At 49.2% G+C, this 24,476-nt stretch overlaps 2 protein-coding genes and 1 long non-coding RNA gene across 5 annotated transcripts; 1 reads left to right on the forward strand and 2 right to left on the reverse strand.

Annotated features, from left to right (window-relative positions):
- Nucleotides 1-2,588: 2,588 nt before the first annotated feature.
- Nucleotides 2,589-16,516, reverse strand: ELK1 (ETS transcription factor ELK1). Its single transcript, XM_059911137.1, has 6 exons — nucleotides 16,368-16,516; nucleotides 9,159-9,402; nucleotides 6,025-6,474; nucleotides 4,868-5,332; nucleotides 4,079-4,180; nucleotides 2,589-3,993 (listed from the first exon to the last, which is right to left on the reverse strand). Exons 2-6 carry the CDS (start codon nucleotides 9,366-9,368, stop codon nucleotides 3,895-3,897), a joined length of 1,326 nt encoding a protein of 441 aa, XP_059767120.1. The 5' UTR covers nucleotides 9,369-9,402; nucleotides 16,368-16,516; the 3' UTR covers nucleotides 2,589-3,894.
- Nucleotides 9,203-12,481, forward strand: LOC132357563 (uncharacterized). 2 transcript variants are annotated; one of them, XR_009500239.1, is made up of 3 exons: nucleotides 9,203-9,751; nucleotides 9,867-9,982; nucleotides 12,363-12,481. It is a non-coding gene; the product is annotated as an uncharacterized LOC132357563 (long non-coding RNA). The 2 variants fall into 2 exon arrangements; XR_009500238.1 differs by lacking the exon at nucleotides 12,363-12,481 and having other exon boundaries at nucleotides 9,867-11,420.
- Nucleotides 16,517-17,688: 1,172 nt separating the features above from the next.
- Nucleotides 17,689-24,194, reverse strand: UXT (ubiquitously expressed prefoldin like chaperone). 2 transcript variants are annotated; one of them, XM_059910623.1, is made up of 7 exons: nucleotides 24,115-24,194; nucleotides 23,831-23,937; nucleotides 22,778-22,859; nucleotides 22,575-22,642; nucleotides 22,199-22,306; nucleotides 17,998-18,061; nucleotides 17,689-17,784 (listed from the first exon to the last, which is right to left on the reverse strand). In XM_059910623.1, exons 2-7 carry the CDS (start codon nucleotides 23,926-23,928, stop codon nucleotides 17,734-17,736), a joined length of 471 nt encoding a protein of 156 aa, XP_059766606.1. In that variant the 5' UTR covers nucleotides 23,929-23,937; nucleotides 24,115-24,194; the 3' UTR covers nucleotides 17,689-17,733. The 2 variants fall into 2 exon arrangements, with proteins under 2 accessions (XP_059766606.1, XP_059766605.1); XM_059910622.1 differs by lacking the exon at nucleotides 24,115-24,194 and having other exon boundaries at nucleotides 23,831-23,979.
- Between the last annotated feature and the right edge of the window lie 282 nt (nucleotides 24,195-24,476).

The following is a 24,476-nucleotide window of genomic DNA, read 5'->3' on the forward strand; positions in this document are numbered from 1 at the left end:
ACTTCCTTTGTTCCTAAACTGTATACCTACTCACTGGATTTCCCTGGGAAGGGGATTGTCACCACTTTCATCTTCTGCTACACATTTGGGCAATAAAATGACTGCAGATTTCTTATTTAAACAAAGATTGAGTCTTATCTCATGTAATCACTGCAACACCACCTAATATGATGTATTTGTTTGTCTGTTGTCCTCACTAAAATGCCAGCTCCACAAAGGCAGGGATTTGTGTCTGGTGTGTTAACTGCTGTGTCTGGAGGTCCTGGATGGGCACCAGCAAACAGTAGGTGCTCAATAAACCTCTGCTGAATGAATAAATAAATGCAATAAATAGAGCTTTAGAGATTCTGATAAGCGTGAAGAGGAATAATCTGGATTGGAGGTAAAAATGCGAGCATCACGGCAGGGAGATGTAGTGTCTCAAGTGCCGGGACTGGACCAGACCACCTGGGGAGGGCTTGGCTCGTGAGAAGAGGGAAGGGAAGCCCAGGCAAAGCCCCGGCGAACTCCAGCATTTCACGTTTTGGAGAACTGGGAGAAGCCAGCCCAGGGGCCTGAGGAGGAAGAGGACAGATGGAAGAGGGCCTTCCTCTAGGCCTGGCACATTCCATCCATGGGTTCTCACACACGAATTCAGCCTCATTTTCTCTTTTTCTTTTTTTTACATATTTACACACACACTTCTGAATTTAGCCTCTACTATAGTCTCTTACGAACAAGCTCACATACATACTCAAATGCACAGCCTCTCTCAGCCACTCAGGGAGTTGTTTACTGTCATTGGCCCCCAGTCTTACTATGGTCTCCTTCGGCCAAGACCACAGTTACCCTCACGGGTCAGTTTTGCACATCCACAGAGTCACGCCTTTTGATAGGATGTTTCCACCGTTCACTCGGGCCGTCATTTTCTCACATACACAAATGGTTAGTGATTTTAGCCACCAGTGGTCTCTCTGGAAGTTTCTCGTGCACACACCCACACCCACAATCACTCTTTCTCCCACCTCTTCACACTCGCACCCATTCTGCACACCCAGAGTCACTATGCTAAGAGTTTCACACGCATACACAATCGCACAGAGTCTCAGACACCGTCTTAGTCGCCTAGTCTCACATTTCTTTGCAAGCAGCTTCCAACATGCCCAGTCCTTGCTCTACAGCCTTTAATAAAGTCTCTTGCAGTTTTACACAGACCCACAGTTTCTCAGACACTCTCAGTCACTCGTTTTCTCAGACACTCTCAGTCACCCAATCAGTGTCACGGTCACTTGCCCTCACTCAGCCTCTGACATCCTGTCATCACTAATTCACCAATGTTACTAGGCTCTCAGTAAGTCTCACACACACAGCCTCTCATGGCCCATCTTAGTCGTTTACACCATCATCTGCTGCATCCAGCCAGCGTATCATGTACCCTCAGACACAATTACAGCCTCAGCGGTTTCTCACACACACTGATCGCATGGTCTCTGTGTCTCATTTACTCTGTTTCATTTTCTGTTTTTCACCAGCATGTAGTCTCCGGTTTAGTCTCTCATGAAACGTTTCACACTCTCACACGCTGCTCAGTCATCAGTTTTCTCTCAGGCGGCACTGACTTCCTTCTTTTTTACTCATCGCCTCTCACTCACAGTGAGGTGGTCTCTAGCTCACTTTCACTCACTCAGTCTCACCATCATTTTCTCTTACACTTTCAGAGTCCCTGAACCTGTGGGCTAGACTGGAGTAGTAACTGCAAATCAATCTGCCACTAGGCTGAAGTACACACACACACACACACAAATTACAGCCTCTCACGCTCTTCCAGTCGCGGCCACATTTTCTCAGTCTCTCACACAGTCTTTGCTAGTTTAGTCTCACAGGAACGGTTTTCATACACACAGTTGCGTATTCTGCTATCTTACGTCTCAGGCACCCATCCGGCCTCACAGCCATTTTCTCTCATACCATCGACCTCTCACACATACGCTCCCATTACTTTAGTTGATCCAACAGCCTTGCGTTAACAGTTTCACACACAAGCCATCTCCCAAACACTGAGTCACCTGCTCACTTACAGTGAAGTTCCTTACCTACGCACGGTCCCTGACGATCTCTATGGCACTTTCGTGCTCGTACAGGCTCTCACATGTTGTTTTGGTTACTCAGTCTGTTTTGCTCACCATCAGCCTGTTCAACAGTGACTGATGCGCAGTCCCCACTTCCTTCTCATAAACGTTATTTCACACACACCACCAGTTTCTCGTATAGTACCTTAATCACTCATTCAGTCTTACGGTGGTTTTCTGCCACCCAGCCACGATTTCTCACATAGGCACAATGTCAAGTTTGCAGTTACAACTTCCACTCTCTCAACACATGGCTTCACAAACGAACGTGCGCAATCACAGCTTTCCATAGTTTTCTCTTTTTCACACACCTGGTTACCAATCTACAGTCTCTACCACTGTTTCGGACACACACCACCATGCTCTCTCACCCTCACGATCAATCTCACACCCTCACCGCCTTTCACATAGAGTCACGCCTCGGCACACAGTTACTTCCAATGGCTTTAGGGGGAAAAAAAATGCTAGCAGCCTCCAGCATCACCTTTAAAAATATATATTTACAGGAACAATTCCCCATTCTCTGGGACTCTTAGAAAAAAAGATCCATTTTTGGGGAAGTAAAACAAACAGTGGAGACAGGTGTAGCACCGTCCCCCAAATCACCAACCCCCAGGTTCCCAGACCCAGGCTGGGCCGGTGCTGACGGGAGGTGAACCCAGGAGTCCTTTGAACCCGCCCTTCTCCAGCCTGGAATTCACACAGGACAGGCTTTATGTCTCTCATTCCTCCCTCCCAACTCCAGGGACACTTAAAGGGTCCTTTGTACCCGCCCGCAGGAAATTGGGGGGCTGGGAGGGAGGGAGCTGAAAATACACGTTTGGTATCAAAAATAAACACTTGGGGGAGGCAGGAAGACCCCCTCCCCAAATCCCTTCCTTCCCACCCACCCTATCTCAGATATAGGAACAGATGCCTCCCTCTCCCCTATTGAAAAGCCCTGTTTAAAAATAGATTATACTATCAAAATGGCAGGGGGTGGGGGACAGGGAGACCTGGAGTACTGGTTGGAGGGGCCCCCCAGACGGGGACCACTCCCCAAAAAAAACCCTCCATTGGGAGGAAACAGGCAGGACCCCAGGAGTTTGGCAGACACAGGAATGGCTTCTCAGGGGAAGAAGAAAAAAAGGGGCATTCCTCCCCGGCCCAAAAAGGTGGTTGAAAAAGGACAAGCTGTCTGAGAGAAAGACCGGGGAGGTGGAAATTCCCATTTCCAAGGGTGTGAGCCTTCCTTGGCCAAAACTCCCAAACCGTTAAACAGCACAAATTCTTCCTGGACCCTTGGGGAGGGCCAGGAATAATAAACTACAGCAATCTAGCTCCTCTACCCACACCCCAAAATGGAGACAGGGCTCCCTCAGCTCCCCAAGGGCAGCCTGAGAAATAAATAAAGAAAGGTCCTTCTCAAGCCAGACCCCGACTGTCTCATCTTGGGGAAAAAATGTGGAGATGGGGGAGATGCCCTTGCCAACCCCCCCTCCCCGAAAGAGTTGGGCCAGGCTCCTCCCAGTGGCCTTCAAAAAATAAATAAATAAACCGTCCCCACCACTGCAGTAGGAGACGTGTAAGAGCGGCCACTGGGGGACTGACCAAGAAGAGAGAAGTTGTATGTTTTCTGTGGAAGGGTTACTGAGAGATCCTTTCTCCTAAGAATCCCCACCCAACCACAACCACAGCACGAGTCTGTCAGCTGAACTATGTTTCTCCTTGAGACGGCTGGCTGGAGAGAAGTTCAGGGCATGGATGGAGTGACCCCAGAAAGGGGTGGTGGTGGTGGTGGTGATAGTCATGGCTTCTGGGGCCCTGGGGAGAGCACCACGGGGGTTGAGAGGCCATCCACGCTGATGGAAGGGATGTGCACCTGGGCGCTGCCACTGGACGGAAACTGGGGACAGAAATAGGGAGAGGTCATGGATTGGGACCGTGCTAGGATCTCTCACCCTTTCCAAGATGGGGGGAGCTGATCCTACCTGGAAGGAGAGCTTGGCCGGGCTACGGGGTGCAATGGGACTCAGGGTGCTCCAGAAGTGAATGCTGGGGGGCAGCGAGCTGGGCGTCAGCAGCACCGGGGTCTGTGGGGAAGGGGTGGTCGGGGCGCAAGTGAGCAAGAGAGCAGGTGTGGGAAAACCAAAGGAACTTGGTTCCAGCCCCGCCAGATTTCCCACTCATACTTCCGAGATCACTCCTCAAAAGTGCACAGGCCTGGACCATAACTACTAAGGCCATGCCCGTGACAGCTCTCCAGCTTTACACAGACAACCCCTCCTAACTCTTGAGGGCCCACCCCAGCCTCATTGGGCAAGACCACCTACAAGACCCCACCCACATGTCGCTTTCAAACCTCACCATCCCAGTAGCTCAGGGTCAACTTCCAACTCTTATCCCCCACCTGCATACCTCACAGGAAACCCGCCAAGCAAATCCCAGACCCAAAAGCCCCGCTTAGGTTCCTCAAGCTATGCTCCAACCCAGAAAGAGTTCCTGCAGAAAGCCTCTCGGGCCCCTCAGTCCCTGCCCACAGAACTCCCTAGACCTGCCCTTCTTTTGGGGACCCGACCCCTCGGCATTGCAGGCTTGGTCGCCTGGTAGCAATCAAGCCCCGTCTCTCCGCGCAGCCAACCCCACTCGAAGGCTCCACCCTCCCACTCACTCAGAGGTAACCGCATTGGCCCTCGCGGTCGGTCTAACTCCTCCCACCCCCACTCCGCCCCAATCCCATTCATTCCAGGTGCCAGCCCCGCCCCTTCGAAGGTTCTCACCAATGTGTGCGTAGGTAGCAGGGAAGGCGTCAGCGCTGGGCCTGGCGCCTGCAGACCGGAACCAGTTCCCGATCCCGGAGTCCGTTCGGGTCCCGGCCCACCCAGCAAGCTCGGGCTGAGTGGAAGCTCCAGGTCCCGGGGCTTCCGGCCCTTCTGAGGCTGGGCGATCTCCGTGCTGGAAGTTGTGGAAGCCGCAAGGCCGCCCACCGCCGCAGTTTCCATAACGACCGCGGGCAGCCGGGCTGGCACGCCCTCCGCGGGAGGGGCTTCTGGCTCGGCCTTGGGCTCAGAGGGCTCGGCCTTGACGGCTTCCAGGACAAACCCCGCCTCCCCAGTGGCTGCGGCTTCTAACTCTTCCTTGGGCTCTTCCACTTTGACTTCTGGGGGCAGTGGCCGGCCCAACCCAGGCTCCATATTTGGCTCTTCGGATTTAAGGTTTGGGGCCTCGGGTGGGGTCAGGATGACCTGGGAGAGGAACAAGTGCAGAGGGGGTGCCTAAGGATTGCTGGGGTAGTGAAGCCAATTATTTCCCTTGGAAAGCGGGACCTGGTAGTGGGAGCAGGTCCTCCAATAAGACGTGGGAGTTTGCCAAGGAACTGGGGCTCCTTCTGGAGTAGGTCCTCCTATCTGGGGGCAGGGGAGGGGTGAGACACCTGATAGCTGCCTTTAGGGGCGGGACACCAGGAGATACCGCCCCCATTCACGAAAGCAGTGGTTCTCAGAAATTTGCTTTGTGGACCAGCAGCATACGCCTCATCTGGAAACTTGTTAAAAATGCAAACTCTCAGACCCATCCACAGACCCACATAAACAGACATTCTGGGGGGTGGCCCCCCGAAATCTGTGGCTTAAAAAGCCCTCCAGGTGCTTTCTGATGAGTGCTAAAAGTGTGAGAACCAGTGCATTAAGCAAACACATTCAGGACACCTACTACATGTTGGGTGTACTGCTAATTGTCGTGTACTTAATTTCCTTCTTCCTTCCCAGGCTTTGCATAGCTTTCCTCCCCATCCCTTTCTCCAAGGGGACGTCTGTGTCCCTCCTTCCACTATATCTCCTTTAATAGGACATTTATGTCCCCCCTCCTCCCAGCCCCCCTCCTCATTTGGGAATTGTACATCCCTCCTCTTGCTGACTTTCCGGGTTCTAGTCCTTACCTGCAGAGGCAGGCCGGCCTCCTCAGCCTCCAGGCAGGCCTCCAAGGGGCTTGGACTGGTGCTCCTGCTCCCCGAGGGGGGCACTGCTGCTCCTGCAGGGGCGGTGCTGGGGAGCACTGTGGAAGGCCGAGGATGAGAGGGCGGCTGCGGCTGCGGCTGCAGGGACTGGATGGTGAAGGTGGAATAGAGGCCCGAGCGCATGTAATCGTTCCGGCTGCTGCGCGCCAAGCCACCCGGGCCTGCCACTCCTGCACCCTTGGGTGTGCCTGGCTTCCCAGAGGCAGTGTCCCCGGGGATGGCGTGTACAGCTGTGGTGCCCACATTTGCCACAGTGGAGGTGACAGACACCTCAGGCTGGGGCGGGCAGTCCTCAGTGGAGCACCCCGCGACCTCGGGGTAGGACACAAACTTGTAGACGAACTTCTGGCCACTCACTTTGCGGATGATGTTCTGGGAAGGGGGGAGACAGGATAGAGGGTCTTAGAAGAAAGGGCCAGGGAGGGTGCGGATGGTGAGGGGGTGAAGGGGTGTTGTCTCCTATAGTGCCTTTCTTTCCTCGTGCCCCTCTCCTGTCCTTTTACATATACACCGTCCCACCTCAGTGTCTGCCTCCCCATAGGTTCCCCCTCCCAGCTTCTTTCACATCTCACCCATCTCTCAATTTGGGGTCTCCTCCGTTGTCCTCCAGTTTCTACTGCTCTCCCCCAACCTGATTCCCCTCTCTGTATTCTCCCCCAGCTTCTCCTCCTTTTCTGTCCCCCCCCCCACCCATAATCCTTCCTTTAGTCTAATGCCCTTCTCCCCTCCACGTCTCCTTCCTGTCCATCCCCCTCCAAGTCTCCCTCTGTCACACTCTCTGCATCTCCCTCTGTCCAATTCCCCCACCCCCACCTCAGATACACACAGCCACACCCACAGGCTCCTCTCCACACTGGGGCCCACCTAGGGGAGTAGATCCAGGAGCAGGCTTTCCTCCTGGCTCCAGGAACCAGGAGTGTCTGTGGGCTAACAGGGCCAGGCCCTGGGGCTGGCTGCCAGGACAGTTTTGGAGTCTAGTTTACGCAGTAAGACAGGAAAATGAAGTCACTGATAATAAATATTGGAAGAGACTAAATGAATGTAGAAGAATGTGGTGATGAATTGTTAATAAACATGAATTATTACAGGATTATTTAAAGCTCTTGACACAGACGTGGAATAGGGCAAGGTCATCAGGGAGGACAGGATGGGGAGCCTCATTCTTAATACTGTTGGGGAGGTTTAAGCTGACGCAATTGGAAAATGAAGTCACTGATAGCAACTAACAAGAATTTAAAATACTGGTATAAATATTGGGAGAATCTTAAGGCTGGCTTGGGTGGGTCACAGAGCACGTTTTGGGTATTTCAGGACAGGTCTGGAGGGTCTCAGGGATATTCTGGTGGTCTCAGAGCACAGAGTGAGGCAGCCTCATTATTAATATTGTTTTAGAGGTTTGAGCTAAAGGATTAAAATATAAAAATGGAATAAATGCTATAAATGAGTTAAGGGTGTGAAGCACAGGTCCAGGGCTGTTCTGGGGGACAAGAGGCATCTGGAGGGCACTAGAGCACCCTGGGGACATCTTAAGTGTTGGTCATGTATCTCACAGGGTGGGTTTGTGTTTCTCAGAAAAGGAATGAAAAGGGAGATTCATTAATATTGTTTTGGAAGTTGCAAAGGGGGTTGAAAGGAAGGGGAATTGGATGAAGGCAGTCAAAACGTACACACTTTCAGTTATAAGAAAAATAAGTACTAGGGATGTAATGTACAACATGATAAATATGATCCACACTGCTGTATGTTATATATGAAAGTTGTTAAGAGGGTAAATCCTAAGAGTCCTCATCACAAGATTTTTTTCTTCCTTTTTCTTTTATTTTGTATCTATATGAGATGATGGATGTTCATTAAACTTATCGTGATGAACATTTCTTGCTGTATGTAAGTCAAATCACTATGCTGTCACCTTAAACTTATACAGTGCTGTGTGTCAATTATATCACAATAAAACTGGAACATGAAAAATATTGTTTTGGAAGTTTCAGGTAAAGAAATAAGAAACTGACGGGACTTCCCTGGTGGTCCAGTGGTTAAGACTCCACGCTCCCAATGCAGGGGGCCCGGGTTTGACCCCTGGTCAGGGAATTAGATCCCGCATGCCGCAACTAAGAGCCCGCATGCCACAACTAAAGATCCCACGTGCTGCAACTAAAGATCCCGCATGCAGCAACGAAGATCCTGCATGCCACAACTAAGACCCGGTGCAGGTTTATTAAAAATAAATAAATAAATAAATAAATAAATACTTTTAAAACAAAAGAAATAAGAAACTGAAATAACTGGTATAAATATGGGGGGGTTATCTAGCATTGGTTTGGGAGTCTGAAAGGATAAGATAAGGAAAATGTACAATTTTAGCTATAGGAATAAGATGATAAATTAAAATAATTGATATAAATATTGGAGTGGACCAGTGTTGCTCTGGGAATACAAGAGGATGGGGTGTGGAGCGGGCATTATACATGTTGCTTTGGAGGTCTTAGCTAACGGAATAAGAGATAAAAAGAATTGATAAAAACGTTGAGGGTCCTGGAGAATGAGGTAAGGAAAGGTTAGTATAATGCTGTCATGGAGGCTTTGATTCTAAGAATAAGGATATTCTAGAATTCTTATTCTGGGATAAGAGATTACGAAATAACTGGGGGAGCCCAGGACTGGCCTAGGATGAGGAAGAGTCATTACTAAGAGTTTTCAAAAGTTTTGGCCAGAGGAATAAGGCAAGAAGATGAAATGTCGTGCGGGGCATGGTGGGACAGCAGGACTTTGGGGATCTCAGAGAGAGTGGAGTGAGTAGGGGGTCAGTGTTAATGGTGCTATGAAGGTTTTAGCCAAAGCTAAAATAAAAAAAAAGAAAATAAAACAACTGAGATAAATGCTTAGGGGCCCCCATGTTCGTGTAAGAGTACCAGAGGATGGGGTAAGAAATGGTAAATTTTAATATCGTTTTCAAAGTTAGAGCTCTATCAATTTAGTCAAGAAAATGACATCACTGATTTAAATGTTTGGCACAGGCCAGGGGGTGGGGTTCCTGGCCCTAGTCTCAGACACCTTACCTTATCATAGTAGTACCGCAAGGCCCGGCTGAGCTTGTCATAATTCATGTTGGTCTTATTCTTGCGCAGCCCCCAGAGCCGGGCCACCTCCTCAGCATCCACCAGCTTGAACTCACCGCCATCCCGGGAGGTCCAGGAGATGATGTGGCCATTGCCTTGCTCTCTCAACAGCTGCAGCAGAAACTGCCACAGCGTCACAGAAGGGTCCATTGCTGGGGGAGCGCTCACGCCATCCCAGGGGTACCTGGAGAGCAGAAAGCTCAGAGCTGAGAGGTTGCAGACACAGGAAGGGGAAGAGGTCAGCAGGAGGAGGATTCCTTTCTTGCCATCTTGCCTTCACCTCTGTCCCCAGCTGCCACCACCATTCCCTGAACGCCCTCAGCCTGGCTTTGGATGACTCCTGTAATGCGATGAGACTTCTGGGGATGCTAGGATAGCGTCAATGTCTTCTGCGTGTGGGACAGATGTGAACCTCTGGGGGCCAGAGGGCAGACTGTGACACGCAGAATAATGCCCCTCACCCAAAGATGTCCGCATCCTAATTTCTGGAACCTGTGAGTATATTATGTTACCTGGCAAAAAGAACGTTGCAGGTGAGTTTAAGGTTATGGGCCTTAAGCTAGAGACTATTTGGGTGAGCTCAATCTCATCACATGAACTTTTTTTTGTGGTTACAATATACCCTTGTTGCTTATTTATTTTATACAGATCCTACAACCTCAAGGAATTGAATTCTGCCAGCAACCTAAACGAACAGGAAATGGATCATCCCCTGGAGCTTCTGGAAAGGAATACAGCCCTGCCGACACCTGGATTTTAGCCTGGTGAGACCTGTGCTGGCCTTCGGACCTCCAGAACTCTAAGAGAATAATTTGTGTTTTAAGCAGTTAAAAGTTTGTTATAATTCGTTACAGCACGAATAGAAAACTAGAATAAGGCCCCTCACCTGAACATTTTCATTTGCATCTTCTACCACATCAAATATTAAGTTTTCCAGGAGGTTCCTTCTGCCAGCTCCTCGCAAAGGCTGTTCACTTCATGCTGGGTTCCCTTCCTCTGCCTAGAAGTCTTCTCCATCGTTCAGTTCCCAGCCCCAAGGGCCTTGCCTTTATGAAAATTCCTAACACTGAATGTCTGCTCTCTTCTGTCTCTCTACCCCACGCTCCTCTGACCCATCTCTGTCCCTCTGTGTTCTCCTTCTTGACAACAGCAATAATGAACATTTATTGAGTGCTAAATACATGCCAGGCATTGTACCAATCAGAGGCAATATGGCCTACTGGACAATCAGCCTCTCCAGAGCCAGACCACCAGGGCTGGAATCCTGGTTCTGCTACTTATTAGCAGTGTGACACTGGGCATGTTCTTTAACCTCCTGTGCCTCAATTTTCCCATCTGTAAAATAGGGATAATAGTAATACCACCTAGCTCATAGGGTTATCGTACAGATTAAATATACTATGCCTGGGGTATGATAAGCTCTTATGAAATATTAGTTTCTAATTTGTTCATAATTCCTTATCTGCTATGCCAAAACCTGATCTGAAACAAAATAAGGCCTTTTGTGGTCTTCACTGATCCTCACTTGGTGTGACTGTTCATACATCTTGCTGCAGAAATCTGAATGTGGCTGATTACAGAGCCCACTAAGGGTGTTATGTAACATCTTGTATGTATACCTTGTCACCTTTCTAAAATCTGAAAAATTCAAAATTGTGAAACACATCTGGCCCCAAGGGTTTTAGATAAGGGCATGTAGACCTGGATTGCTATTTCTATAGCTATTGACTCATTTCTCTCTCATCACAACTTTGGGAAATAGGTACTCTTATTATCTCTAATTTACAGATGAGGAAGCAGAGGCACAAAATGTCTAAATGACATGTACAGGCCACACAGCCCTAAGTGGCAGAGCCAGGATTTGGACGCAGGCAGCCAAGTTCCAGGTGTCTGATCTTTTCAACCATTAGACTAAACTGCCCCTTGCACTGACTGCTCCCTCAGCATGTCGAGCAGAGAACAGGACCCTCCTGGCCCCGCCCCCCCCCACCCCATAACTGCTCCCTTTGCTGAGTGTGAATTGGAAATAAACATGAGGTTCCTTTTCCTTAAGGAATGAGCTTTCATCAATCAACTGTTCACCCAGCTGGGACTGTTGGGTTAAGAATAAGACCTTCCAAATCGGAAGGTTTCAAAGAACCTCCCTCTATTATTTATAGCTTGAGTCTTTAATCTGTAATGAAATACAGTCTGATCCTCTTATGTCTGAGCTGTTTCGAAGTTCATTCTGCAGACACAATTTTAGGCAATTATGTAAGTCACAAGGCCACGAAGTGTCCAGATCAGAGTCCCATGATCAGAGACCTTGCTGGGTTTATTTGGAAGGCCTGTTTGTTTCAGAGGCACAAAGAGACCAGTGTGACTCCTGGTGGCGACAACAGGCAATTTTACCAGTTCCTCTTTCAGTAGCCACAGAATCTTTTACTTAAGGTGAAACCTGACGGTTGGCTTCAAGCCTCAGCAGCACATGGGGTTTTGTATTTTGTTTATTATCACGTCTCCCATGTGACCCCTAATAAGAGTTCTAGTCATATGCCTCACTCAGATGTGTTTACTTCTCTTTATTTCGTTCATTTAGCAAGCATTTTTGGAGGGCCTACTGTGGGCCAGGTGCTGGGGATACAGCAGTGAATACAACAGTCAAAAATCCCTGCTCTGGCAGAATTCACATTTTAGTGGGGAAGACAGACAAGAAACAAGATAAACAAGAATATGTCAGATGGTGATAAGAGCTCCGGGGGGGGAAAAAAAAAAATGAAGCAGGGAAGGAGTTCTTATTTTTGAAAGGGTAGTCAGGGGAGGGTAGTCACGAGGTGATATTTGAGGAAAGACCTAAGAGAGGTGAAGGCATCAGGTCTGTGACAACCTGGGGAGCAGCCATCCAGGCAGAGGAAATAGCCAGGGTGAAAGGCCCTGAGGCTGGAGAGCCTGTCAGGTCAGAGGAAGGGAAAGGAGTCTGGCGTGGTCAGAGAGAAGGCAGTGAGGGGAAAGTACCAGAAGATGAGAACAGAGGGGCAGCAGGGGCCAGACTAAGTAAGGCTTTTTCGGGCCCTGGAAGGGCTTTGACATTGACTCTGAGTGAGACAGGAGCCATGAGAAGGCTGTGAATAGAGGGGTGACAGGCTGTGATTTGGATTTTAACAGGATCCCTCTGGCTGTTGTGAGGAGAACCAACTGTACGGGCTGAAGAGGCTACTGCAATAGTCCACGTAAGAGATGGTGGTGGCAGCAGTGGAACTGGCGAGAAGTGGCTGAGTTCTGGATAAAATCTGAAGGCAGAGCGAACAGGATTTGCTGGCAGATAGGATGGGGGTGGGGTGGGGTAAGAGAGGTGCCAAAGGTGATTCTAGGTTTGTGGCCTGATCACCTGAGATGGCAGCACTGCGGGAGAGCAGGTTTTGAGGGGAGATCGGGAGATCAGTTTTGGAGATGGTCAGTCTCAGAGGCCCTGTGAGATACCTATGTGTATGCCAGGAAATAATAATACTGATCTAAAAAATAGGAACCAGTCACAGAGCCCTTACTGTGTACTGCAAACCATTTTAGTCACTTAACTCATTCAATCCTCAAACCAACACTATGCATGGGCATTATTATTACCCTCCCGTTATCCAGATGAGGAAATGGAGGCACAGAGAAGTTAAGTTAACTTGCCTAAGGTCACACAGCTGGAAGTTAGCAGAGCCAGGGTTCAAACCCAGGCAGTTTGGCACTAGGCAGTGATCCTGGCCACCTTGCTCCATCAGCTCTCTATAGAGCAAAACAGAAGGGTAAGATCCTACAGGGGGACAGGGATGCTATTTTACACAGGGTGAGCAGGGAGGGCTTCCCTGAGGAAGTGACATTTAAGCAGAGATCTGAAGGAGGGGAGATAGCAAGCCATGCTGACATCTGTGGGAAGGGTGCTTCAAGCACAGGGAACAGTGTGCACAAAGGCTCTGAGGTGGGCCCAAGCTTGGCATGGGCACCCTGAGTTAATCCAGTTCCCATCTCAGAATATGTATGTGCTGTTCTCCCTGCCAGGAGTGCCCTTCCCCCTTCCCCACACATGATGAACCCTTTATTACACACATCATCAAGTTCTGGTATCTCCCAGGCAGAATTAATTCTTCCTCTGTGTGATCCAATGTGCCGAATAACCTGTCTGCCCTTGCAGATCTGTTCTTCTCTCTGGGTCTCCAGCCTCATACTCCTGTCCTGTTCTAGCTGTGTGACCTTGAGCAAGTTACTCAACCTCTCTGGCTCTGTTTCTGTACCTGTAAAATGGCGGATATGTCACCCTCAAAGTAAAGTATCTGCAAGATACACCTACTCTCAAAGGCTTTTGTGAGGATTAAAGGTCAGTATATGTAAAGGACTTAGAAAAGTTATCTCTGGGACATAGCAGATACTCAAATGTTACGATTGGCTGGCTTGACACTCTACTCCCTCCCCAGCCCCTCCCCCACAATCTTATGTATCAGCATGGCCTCACTATCTGGCTCCCACCAGCTTTCTGACCTTGCCTCCTACCTCTCCCTCCACTCTGCTCCAGCCACTCTGGCCTCCTTCATGGCCCTTGAACATGCCAGGCACAATCCCACCTCAGGGCCTTTGCACCGGCTGTTCCTTCTGCCTGGTACACTCTTTCCCTAGGCATTATGGCTCCCTTCCTGAACTCCTTCAGGCCTTAATTCAAGAAGCACCTTCTAAGTGAGGCCTGCCCTGTGCCTAAGATTTCAACCACCCTGATACTCTATTCCTACCTTCCCTACTTCACTTTTCCTCCTTAGCACTTGTCTAACATACTAACTAATTAGACTTATTTATATAGTCTGCACTCTTAGCAAATGTCTGCTCCACAAAGGCAGGAATTTCTGCCTGTTTTGTTCCCTCCCATATCCCCAGCACCTAGAATGCCTGGTGCTCTGTAGGTGCTCTGTAAGTGTTTGTTGAATGAACAGTCCCGACTAACCAGCCTCTTTTAACTAGCTCTCTTATGCCCTCTTCATCTCCATCTGCCCCCCACCCTGATTTGTCTGATATTATGTTTTTCCCATTCATTCGTGCAATAAATTCTTATCAAGTACTGGATAAGAATTTTAGGTGCTGGAGACCCAGCAGTGAATAAGCAGACAAAAAGAGTCCCTCATGGGACTCCCATTCTAACGGGGAAAGACAATAAATATGACAAACTGGTAAACTATACAGTGTGCCTGACAGTGATAAAGGGGAAAGACACAAATAAAGCAGAGAAGGGGTCTAAGTCTTGCTGGGTGTGCAGGTTCAGATGGTCAGGGACGGGTTGACATTTGAACAGAGCCCTGAAAGGATCCACACAGAGATGGGGGTAGAGCGTTCTGGGCAGAAAAAATAGCCAAGGCAAAGGCCCCAAGGCTGGGTCACACCTGGTGTTTTTGAGGATGAGTTAGGAGGCCAATGTGGCTGGAACAGAGTTTGGGGGGGGGGGGCGGTGCGTAGGAGGTAAGGCCAGAGAAGTTACTTGTTTTATTAACTCACAGGTATTCTTTATTTACATTGGAGGGTATTCTAGTTCTGATTCCCCCATTTAACCAGTGAGGAAAGAGGTGCAGAGAGAAAGTGGTTAAACCACTAAGGTCACATAGCTGCTGGGATCGGGGGTGGATGGGTGCTGAGACAAGGTGTGGAATGGAGACAGCTCTGCAGGCAGAGGGAACAGCAAAAACAAAAGCGTGGAGATGGGAACTAATTTGGTTTTTAAGGAGTGGGGCCTCGCGTGAGGTGAGATGAAACGAGAGAGGAAAGCCTCAAAAATTATCCTATGTTCTGAGGGGCAACCTAACCTGGTACCTACTGATCACCTCTGTGTAAGGTATTTAACCTCCCTATGCCAAACTTCCCTCAGTACCTAGCTCATAGGGTGGATTAAATGAGCTCATTAACATACAGCATTTTGCCTGGTACACAGTAGGTGCTCAATACGTGTTAGCTCCTACTGGCATTATCACTATCACGAATGTATTCATTTACTGGAGGGAGGCAGGATGTCTTAGTGGTTAAGAGTTGTGTATGAGAGGGTGTGTTCTAGGGTAAAAAAGTCCTGGGTTCAACAAGCACACACGCTGATCCACTATTAAGAAGGTGGGAGGGTGGCAGGGAAGGCCACAGACTGATCCACCACAAGGAAAGGAGGGGGGAAATAAAAGCACACAGGCTGACCCTCCTGGAGGGATTACAAAGCACTGGACTCACAGGAGGGTACACTGGAGGGGTGTGAATGCAATCACATGGGTGGCAGGAAGGCCAATGCACAGATCCACTGCAAAGGTGTGTGTGTGTGTGTGTGTGTGTGTAAAGGCTCACCTTATTTACTAGGGGCAAGAAGAGCAGAAAAGCACATTGACTCCTGCACAATAGTGGAGAGGGAGAAAAGCCACCCCACAGACTGATTAAAAGGAGAGGGGGACAAGGCCATGGACTGGGCTACTGAAAATGGGGAGATATAAAGCACTAAACTGACCCACTATTAAAAGGAAGGGAGAAGCCCAAGGACTGGACTGACAGTCTACAAAAAAGGGAGGACAGGGCAATGTGCTGATAAGCAGGAGGACGTGAAAACAAGCATGTAGACTGATCCACTGTAAAATGGTGTGTGTGTGTGTGTGTTTGATAAAGCCATGGACTGATGCATTGGGGGATTGGAGGCAGGAATACAAATTCACAGATTAACTCACTGTTGGGGGGGTGGGTACAACGCTACGGACTGACTCACTACAGAAACAGCAGGGATGAAAAAACAAGGCCACAGACGGGGCCCCTGAAAGTTGAGGACAGGAGAATACAAACACTCAGACGCACCTACTGTCAAGGAGGTGGACATTGCCGGAGACTGGTTCCCTACAAGCGGGGATCTGGGGCAAGACCACGGCCGAGTCTACTGTAAGGTGGGGTGGGAAGAAATACAAACACGCAGACCGACCCATTATAAAACAGGAAGGGAGGTTAAGCCACGGGGCAAAGGGCCAAAGGGAGGGGACAATGGCACAGGTAGGTCCACCAGCCGAGGTGGTGGTGGTGGGGAGTCGAACACCAGCAGGCCATGGGCCAAGCCACATCCCCCCGCGCGGGGGCGGGAAGGATACACAGGGTCACGGACCGGGCCCTCCACCCTCCAGGCCCCGGGCTCACCTGTGTGTAGCGCAGCGGCGGTGTTGGCAGCTCCGGGGGGCGGGGGCTCCATGCGCGGCCCTACCGCCCCCCAGGCCCGGGCTCCGAGGCGGCGGTGGCGGCAGCGGTGGCGGCGGCAGCACCTAGAAGCCGCCCCTGCGTTTCCCCACTGCTCACGTGGGCCCATGAAGGAGGAGCCGAACGTTCCGCTGCTCGCTGATTGGCCAAAGCACCGTGGATCGACGGCGCGGCTTCCAGGGCTGGGGAGGCGGGCCTTGCTCCACAGAGCTATGTTGTGATTGGCCCGAGGGGAACTGGTGGAACGCAGATGGTCACCTGGGTTCCGAGGGGGCGTGCTCGACCCCTCCAGTGCTCCACGCTGATTGGTTCAAGACAGATGGCTAGGTCATGGGCGACAGCAAGGTTCGGGGGACGCCTGCCTCGCACTGATTGGCCTATACGGGATTGATGGAAGACAGCCAGCGTCCGAGGATAGGGGTGGTTAGGCCCTGCTTTCTGCTGATTGGCGGCCGAGGGACTCTTAGCTGCCAGAACCCCTAACGGGGCGGTGCCAAACTCTACGCAGCTCAGCGGAAGCGGGACTTGTATAGAAGTACACAGGCGTAGCAGCCCGCAGGGAGGAGGTCTGGCAAGGGTTCCGCGTAGGCGGGCAGGGTAACTCTGTAGTGATTGGCTAGAAAAGACGAATTTAGAACCGAGCAGCTGCCAGACAAGCGAAGGAGTGTTGAGTGGCGGAAACTAAATGCCTACGAGGGCGGGTCGAGCTGCAGCTGGTAATAAACCGGTGGAACCAGGCTCTGCATCGATTGGCGGAAGCTTGACTCAACCTAGAATAGGGGCTGGACCAGGGAGGGCGGGATCAGCCCTAGGCCCATTGCTGGTAGCTGGAACTATTGATAATTAGAAGCTGGGGCAAGGCCAAGGTTGGGCCTAGACGGGCGTGGGTGTAATTTAAGGTACCTGAGAAACGATTGGGGTGTGGGAGAAGGGTAAACCCTAGGGCCAGGAGCGAAAGGCTGCCTTGGGGAGCAAACCTCCACCCTGAATCGGCCCATTCTCTAAGGTAATTCAAAGACTATTGTACAGGAAAAGAAATGGAAGGGTCAGGTGGGGGCCCAGGTTGTCAAGGCGATGGTATAGAGGGCAAAGCAGAAAGTCAAGTGGCACATTCTGCCAGGGGACAGGCTGAAGGCGGGACTTCAGTGGTTTTTAAAGGTTCCACACAGACTGGATCTCTGGGCCTCCTAGTAACTTTGTGCTTTAGAAATAGGGCACTTTCGCAAACTGCAGGGGTTAAGGGGGGAAAGAAGGGCCATATGACTCAAAGACATTCAGGCTCTTTAATGTCAGGGGAGGTAGGAAGAAGTCAATGGTGAGGCTCCGGGAAATTCTGCAGGCCTTGTAGTTCTCTAAGCCCCTGAAAAAGAGAACAGAAAAGACTGAACGGAGCCTGGGTCCAGGCCCCACCCCAGGCTTGCTCAGAACTCCCTTCCCTCCGAGCCAGCTCGGCTTCAATTTGACTCCAGTTTAGAGGGAAAGATGGTACTTCCCATCTCTGGCTCTCTCTTCCTCAGGTCACCGCCGTAAACATTTGGAGATAGAGTCTGGGAATGGGGTGAGTTGCTCTCACCTCTAGCAACATGTGGATATGGGCCTTGATATTCATGGAGTCCTTGGTGAGGCTGTTGCTGAGCCTGGAGAAAAGAAAAAAGAAAGGGCGAAGTGGGCCCCACTTATGATCATGAGGATGATGCTTCCTCATCATTTCAGGAACTACCTACATCCTGGATGACTTCCACACGGCAGGTGGTAGGACATCCTATTACCTGACCTGCTCCTATGCAGAGATGCCTGGCTGCCATCTGGACGGCACAGATTCAGAGACATTTATTGAACGCCTACTCTATGCCGGGTCGTTTTAGGTACTGGGGAGATAGCAGCAAACACAACAAACAAAAATCTCGGCGTCGTGGAGCTCAAATTCTCATTAAGAGGGACAGTGACGGAATAAAACACGGAGTATGTCAGATGGTTATAAGTACAATGAAAAAAATTAAATGATAAGAGAGGATAAGGAGTGCAGGCATGGGGGCTGTAATTCTAATTAGAGTGCTTAGGGATGGCTTCACTGAGAAGCATTTGAGTAAAGACTTAAAATGAAGAGGCGAATCATGTGAATACACGGAGGATGAGTGTTCCAGACACAAGGGGCAGCAAATGCAGAGGCTCTGAGGTGGGAGTGTACCTGGCATGTCTGAGGCACAGCAAAGAGGCCAGCATGGGTGGAGAAGAATAAGCGAAGGGGGGTTGTAGGAGGTGAGGTCACAGAGGGAAGTGGGGGAGACAGATCATGTAAAAGCTGCCAGGCCATAGTAAGGACTCTGGCTTTTACCCTAAGTGAGATGGGAGCCAGGGGAGGATTGTGATCAGAGAAGGGATGTGAAACAACTAGGGTTTAAGAGGATCCATCTGGCTGCTGTGTGGAGAACTGACTAGGGATAAGGACAGCTAGCGTGGAAGAGGAAGCCCAGTGAGGAGGCTATTGAAATAGTCCAGGTGAGAGATGCAGACTCACACCACAGCGGCAGCAGTTGAGGTGATGAGAAATGATTGGATTTGGGATATATTTTGAAGGTAGAGTCAACAGGATTTACCAAAGGAGGATGCTGGGTGCGAGAGAGAGGACTTAAGGAAGACACCAAGGCCTAAGCAACTGGGAAGCTGGAGTTGCCTGAAACCACTCTGGCTCTGGACTGTTGAGTTATGTGAACTAGTCAATTCCTTATATCTATGCCAACTGGGACCAGTCTCACCCAAAAGAATCCTAATTGATACAAAGGATCAAGGAAGGCCTTTCTGAAGAATGAGCAGGAGTTAAACAGTAGGACGGTCTTTTCCACAAAAAGTCCAAGAGGCAGGAGAGAGCTTTCTGAGGAGCTGTCAGGAGACCAGTGTTAGAAACTAAGCGAATGGTGGAAGGAAAGTGGCACAGGATAAGATCCAAGAGGTAGGAAGGGGCTAGATCATGCAGGGTCTTGATATCATGATAGGAATGTGGATTTTACTGGCTGAGCTATCTGTCAGTGTAGGAGTGTTTTAAGGAAACGAAATACTGTTAAGAAAAGTAGAAGGCAACAACATAGGATGTCAAATTGGGAAAAAATAGTATGAACCCATTTATATATCCCTGTCTCCCAAATTTATATTTTCAATCCAGCCCTCTCTCCCGAACTCCAGCCTTGGGAGTTTTAACTACATCTTCAGAAAATCTATTTCAGTGTTTAACGAGCACCTCACACTTAACAGGTCCTAGACTGAACTCCTGATCTTCCCCTCCAAATCTGCTCCTCCCTTATCTTCTCCATCTCATAAAATGGCAATTCCATCCTCCTAGTTGCTCAGCCAAAAACCTGGACTCCTCTCTTTTTCTCACACCCCACATCCAATCAAGCATTCTATTTAAAATTGCAACTGCTCCCTCAGAGGCAATGTTTCTAATCTCCAATCCTTGTTGTTCTCTGCAACACTGTCAACCTGTGACATACTACATCCTTTACTTATTTGTTTACTGTCTGTCTTCCCTGACTAGAATGTAAGCTGCGTAAGGGCAGAGATTTGGTCTGCTTTGTTTCCCGCTGTATCCTCAGGAACAAAAACAGTATGCGGCACATAGTAGGCACTCAATGTACAAGCTTAGTCTGTGAAAGGTTTCAACGCTTAAAAAAAAAAAGGAGGAGAAAAGTATAAAGTTCACCAAATGCTAGTTGTAACACAAAAGGGATATGTTTAATTTATTGCTACTGATTAATATGTAAGGCAGTGTTAATAGTCATATGGTTATTCGTTTCTTCTATAATCATGTCTGCTTATGGGTATGGATGTGTACTCCTTTCTCTGTAATCAGAAAGAATGTACACAGAGACCTGATCCTCCCACTCCTCAAACAAAGAAACAGACTTGAGAACAGGAAGGACTGATAGGCCATTTTGGTTAAATAAAATAACCTGAAAGAAAGTTACTTTAAAGTGTGTCCGGAATAACCAAGTATTTTAAAGAAGAGAGTGAGCTACACAGACTCAAATCTTCATCTCCTAGAAAGATTCAATTACTACGGAGTCCTACTAATTATCACAAAGTAGTAAGAGATTCACATTTCTCATCACACTAATAGACCAGGTCAATAAATCAAAAATACCAGACAGGGGGCAGGCAATGACAAATACCTCATTTTGGGGAAAGACATCAAGTCTCATAAAATTAAAACCTATTTGAAGGGCTCAGGAATCCTGTGACATAACAAGGAAGGCTTTGTCATAAAAAATTGGACTTGGTCTAAATGGCCACCAAGTTCAGAACTGCATTGGCCTATGAAACCAGGTCCCTCGGCCAAATTATTCACCAACTGGCCTGATCAGTAAGACTTAGAAATCCCAGCGGGTCTGAGGCTCATTTGGGTCTACGGACACTGAAATCCTGAAAAGGTTTGAAAAGAGAAGAATTACTGAAACCTAAGGGAGGCAACTCTGGAAGAAATGAATGTAGGAATAAAGAGAAATATAACCTAGAAGGAATCTTAGATCCGTGGGGTTCACACTTGTGAGATGTTGTTAATCTAAGTGTATTTGCTCAGCATCCCCTCACTCACTCCATCTGAGTGAGGGAATGCTCGCCATTCTCGGCAGTTCCTCCTAACATGGCAGGCACACTGGTTGCCTTGCCAGGAATGCTCTTCCCCAGACAGCCCTATGGCTTGTTCACTCAACCAAGTGACTCAAATGTCACTTCCTCTGGGAGGCCTTCCCTAGCCACATTTCAGACCTCCCGTCCACACTCCCAATTCCCGTTCCCTGCACAGAACCTTAAACTCAACTGGAGCCCATCCTTTATCCCCACATTACCTCCCCATCACCACCAACAGAGATCTGCTTCAATCCCCACTTAAATCTATTTCCAGCATATGCTTTTAAATTCATTCAACAAACAGAGTGCCTACTATATGCTATGTGCTATTCTAGTGACTTGGGATATAGAGAAAATCTCTCCCTTTGCAAAGCTTATATCCTAACGCGAGGAGGCAATGAACACTGTAAAGAAGTAAATTACACAGTAAACATTAGGAGGTCATAAGTGCTAGAGAAAAAAGGAAAAAGTAGAACAAGGGAGGGGAATCAGGAGTGCCAGGGGTTGCAATTTTAAAGTTAGGTTATAGAAAGCCTCATTGAGGAAGTGACATTTAAGCAAGACTTAAATTGAATAAGGAGAAAGGAAGCAATGCAGGTACCTGGGGAAAGAGTGCTGTAGGCAGAGAGAAGAGCCCCTGCAATCACGCTGAGGTGGGATCATTCTGAGGGTGTTTAAAGAAGCCTGGGAAGGTTAGTGTGGTGAGAGCACAGTGAACGAGCAGGAAAATTAGAAGGAGGTGAAGTCAGAGGTAATTTGTTTCATTGTTTCTGATTTATAGGCCGAGACCTCCAGGATCTGGTCAAAACTGTGCTGATGTGTAACAGTTATAGTCCTTCTAGGAGGTAAGCCTTCAAGGAACCCTTCTGTCTTGTTCCCTGCTGCCTCCCCACCACCAAGCACAGAGCCTGGCACACAGCAGATGCCCAATAAATTTTTGTGTGAGTGAACAATAAAAGACCATACATCAGTGCTTATTATGTTCTACACCTGGGGCTAAGCTTTGCATCCCCACTTTCCTCAGCCCTAGCCCTGAGGGGGAGGGGAGATGGGTTCCTAAGTGTCATCCCAGGTAGCCATGGGGAAAGGGGGAAGAAGGGTGTTGCAAATGGTGGTGTTTTTTAGGCACTATCCTCATGCAATGGACTTACTCTGTGAGGAGACTGCTCTTACGATCAATGAACCTGAGAGCTTCTGCCAGTGTCAACTCCAGGAAAAAACCATATCCAAGGGCCACATAGATCCGTGAAGTGTCTGGGCTAAGGAAACAGTGGTTAGAGGAAGCGGGGAAGTCCTTATCCCTGTTTAGCACACCACACAGTTTGAGATTTTTTTTACTCCCCTCTCCCCCGCCTTCCCCAAATTGAAGCTCTGGGTGGGCAGGGATTTTGTCCTATCTTATTTACTGTCACATCTCCAGCACCTAGCAGTGTCTGGTACATAGCAAATACTCAAAAAAAATTTTTGTTGAATGAAGGAAAGGGGAAGCTGAACCCTGTGGGCTCAGAGGGGCGGGTAGACACTCACACCACTGTGTCAACGAAGAAGTTACAGCCCAAATCCACCTGCATATATAACTCCGAGTGATTAGCTTCCTGTGGGGCCAGGGAGAAAGAGGTAGGGATCAGTGGTCAATTTTTAGGTTAGGTGACAGGTTTTGGTCTGGGGTATCTCCTCTCTTCCCCCTCCTTTGCCCACAAAAAGGTGGTACCTAACCCTGGCATCTTTACCTGGAGTCGCTCAATGACATTTCTCAGTTGAAGGTATTTGGCCAGCTGCTCATACACCTTGTCGCGATGGTCCAGCACCTTTCTGATGGGACAAGAGTAAAATGGTGACCAAGAGGAAGTCCTGTCTCTCTTGGAATACCGCATATCATGACCCTCTGAGACTCTCATGTCACCATGCCCTAAAGAGGTGTTTCAGTGCATAAGTCAAGATTTGAACTCTGGGTCAGACTACTTCGGTTTGAATCCGGGCTTTCCATTTTACTAGCTGTGTGACTTTGGCAAGTGAGTAACCTTTTTGGAACTCAATTTCCCCATCTTTAAAATAGGAATAACGAGTATTACCTCACAGAGTCATTAGGAGGATTAAATGAGTTTACTATAAAGCATTTAGAATAGTGCCTGCCAAATAAGAAGCTCTATATATGTGTTAGCTATTATTTATTCGTATTATTACACTCTACTCCCAATGCCTCCCTCCAATCAGGATACCCCATTCTCACCCTAGAAAAAAATCCTCCATCCCTTTTAGGATGCTCATAATCCTAGACCTGAAAACTCTACTTCCTGCTCAGATTAATAATGATAGGAATAATAATTTTTCATACTCATTGAGCCTCTAGTATCCAAGTTAAATCCTTTACAAGGACTGAACACGTTGAAAACTCAAAACCACCACATGAGGAGGGTTGCATTAACTTCCCCATTTCCCAGATGAGAAAACTGAGGCACAGAAACTCGAGGCGAGGTACAACGTGTTCACACGGAAAGCGAAAAGGCCAAGCCAGGATTCGAACCTGAAAACTCGCTCGTAATCCTTAAGTGCCATCTGAGCCCGCGCATGCGCGGACACACCCTCCATTAAGGCCGCCATGTCTTCTCCCCCCCCCCACCGCCGTCGCACCCCGGATATCGCCCCTCCTACCCCCTCGAATGGCGCGCGGGGCCGGGTTCCGAACGCCTCACCCACCAATCAGAAGGCTACGCCCTGACTTCGAACGCCCCGCTCACCACGTGCACCGCTCCAAGCGACCCGCCCCCTATTCTGTCACTCACCTCAGGTCCCGCTGCAGCACGTCAGAGATGAAAGCCTCGTAGCGCAGCACCTTCTCCGCGGTGGCCTCCACCGCCCGCCGTTTAGGGGGCGTCGCCATGATGGGCTCCTGAGGAATGAGGAGGGGGAAGACCATGATAACCACTCAGTTTGCCCTCAAGCACAGTACATCTGCACCCTCTCAACGTTAGGAGTGGGGTCTTCCGGCTCAAGCTGGGGGTTCAGCCTTCTGCCCCTCCCAACTCTGGGACCCGGTCACACAGGGACACCCAAACGCGGCCGTTACCTGAGAGCCGCCGGCAAAAAGAAGGGTTGGTAAGGACCTTAGCTTCCGGGTGGCGCGGGTAAATGACGTACAACGAGGGCGCTGGCCAACCAAATAACCAGGTGGCGTGGGGTGGTCCTGAACGGAAGAAAACGCCTGAGAGAAGAGAAGGGCGGGCCTTTACAAAATCCGATGAGATTAAGGAAGGCTGCAGAGCGTGGGAACCGGGACTAAACGCGGAGCCTATGAGGACTGCGCGTGGTTGGTGGGGGTGGGGTTTAATAGGATTTGGCGGGTTCCAGAGGAGGCGGGACGAACAGGTGGAAGTAGAGAGAGTAAAGCGTTTAGTATTTAAAAGTAAGAGCTTCACAGGGAGATCAGCT

This window comes from Balaenoptera ricei, chromosome X, assembly GCF_028023285.1.
Source record: "Balaenoptera ricei isolate mBalRic1 chromosome X, mBalRic1.hap2, whole genome shotgun sequence".
Taxonomy (NCBI): Eukaryota; Metazoa; Chordata; class Mammalia; order Artiodactyla; family Balaenopteridae; genus Balaenoptera; species Balaenoptera ricei.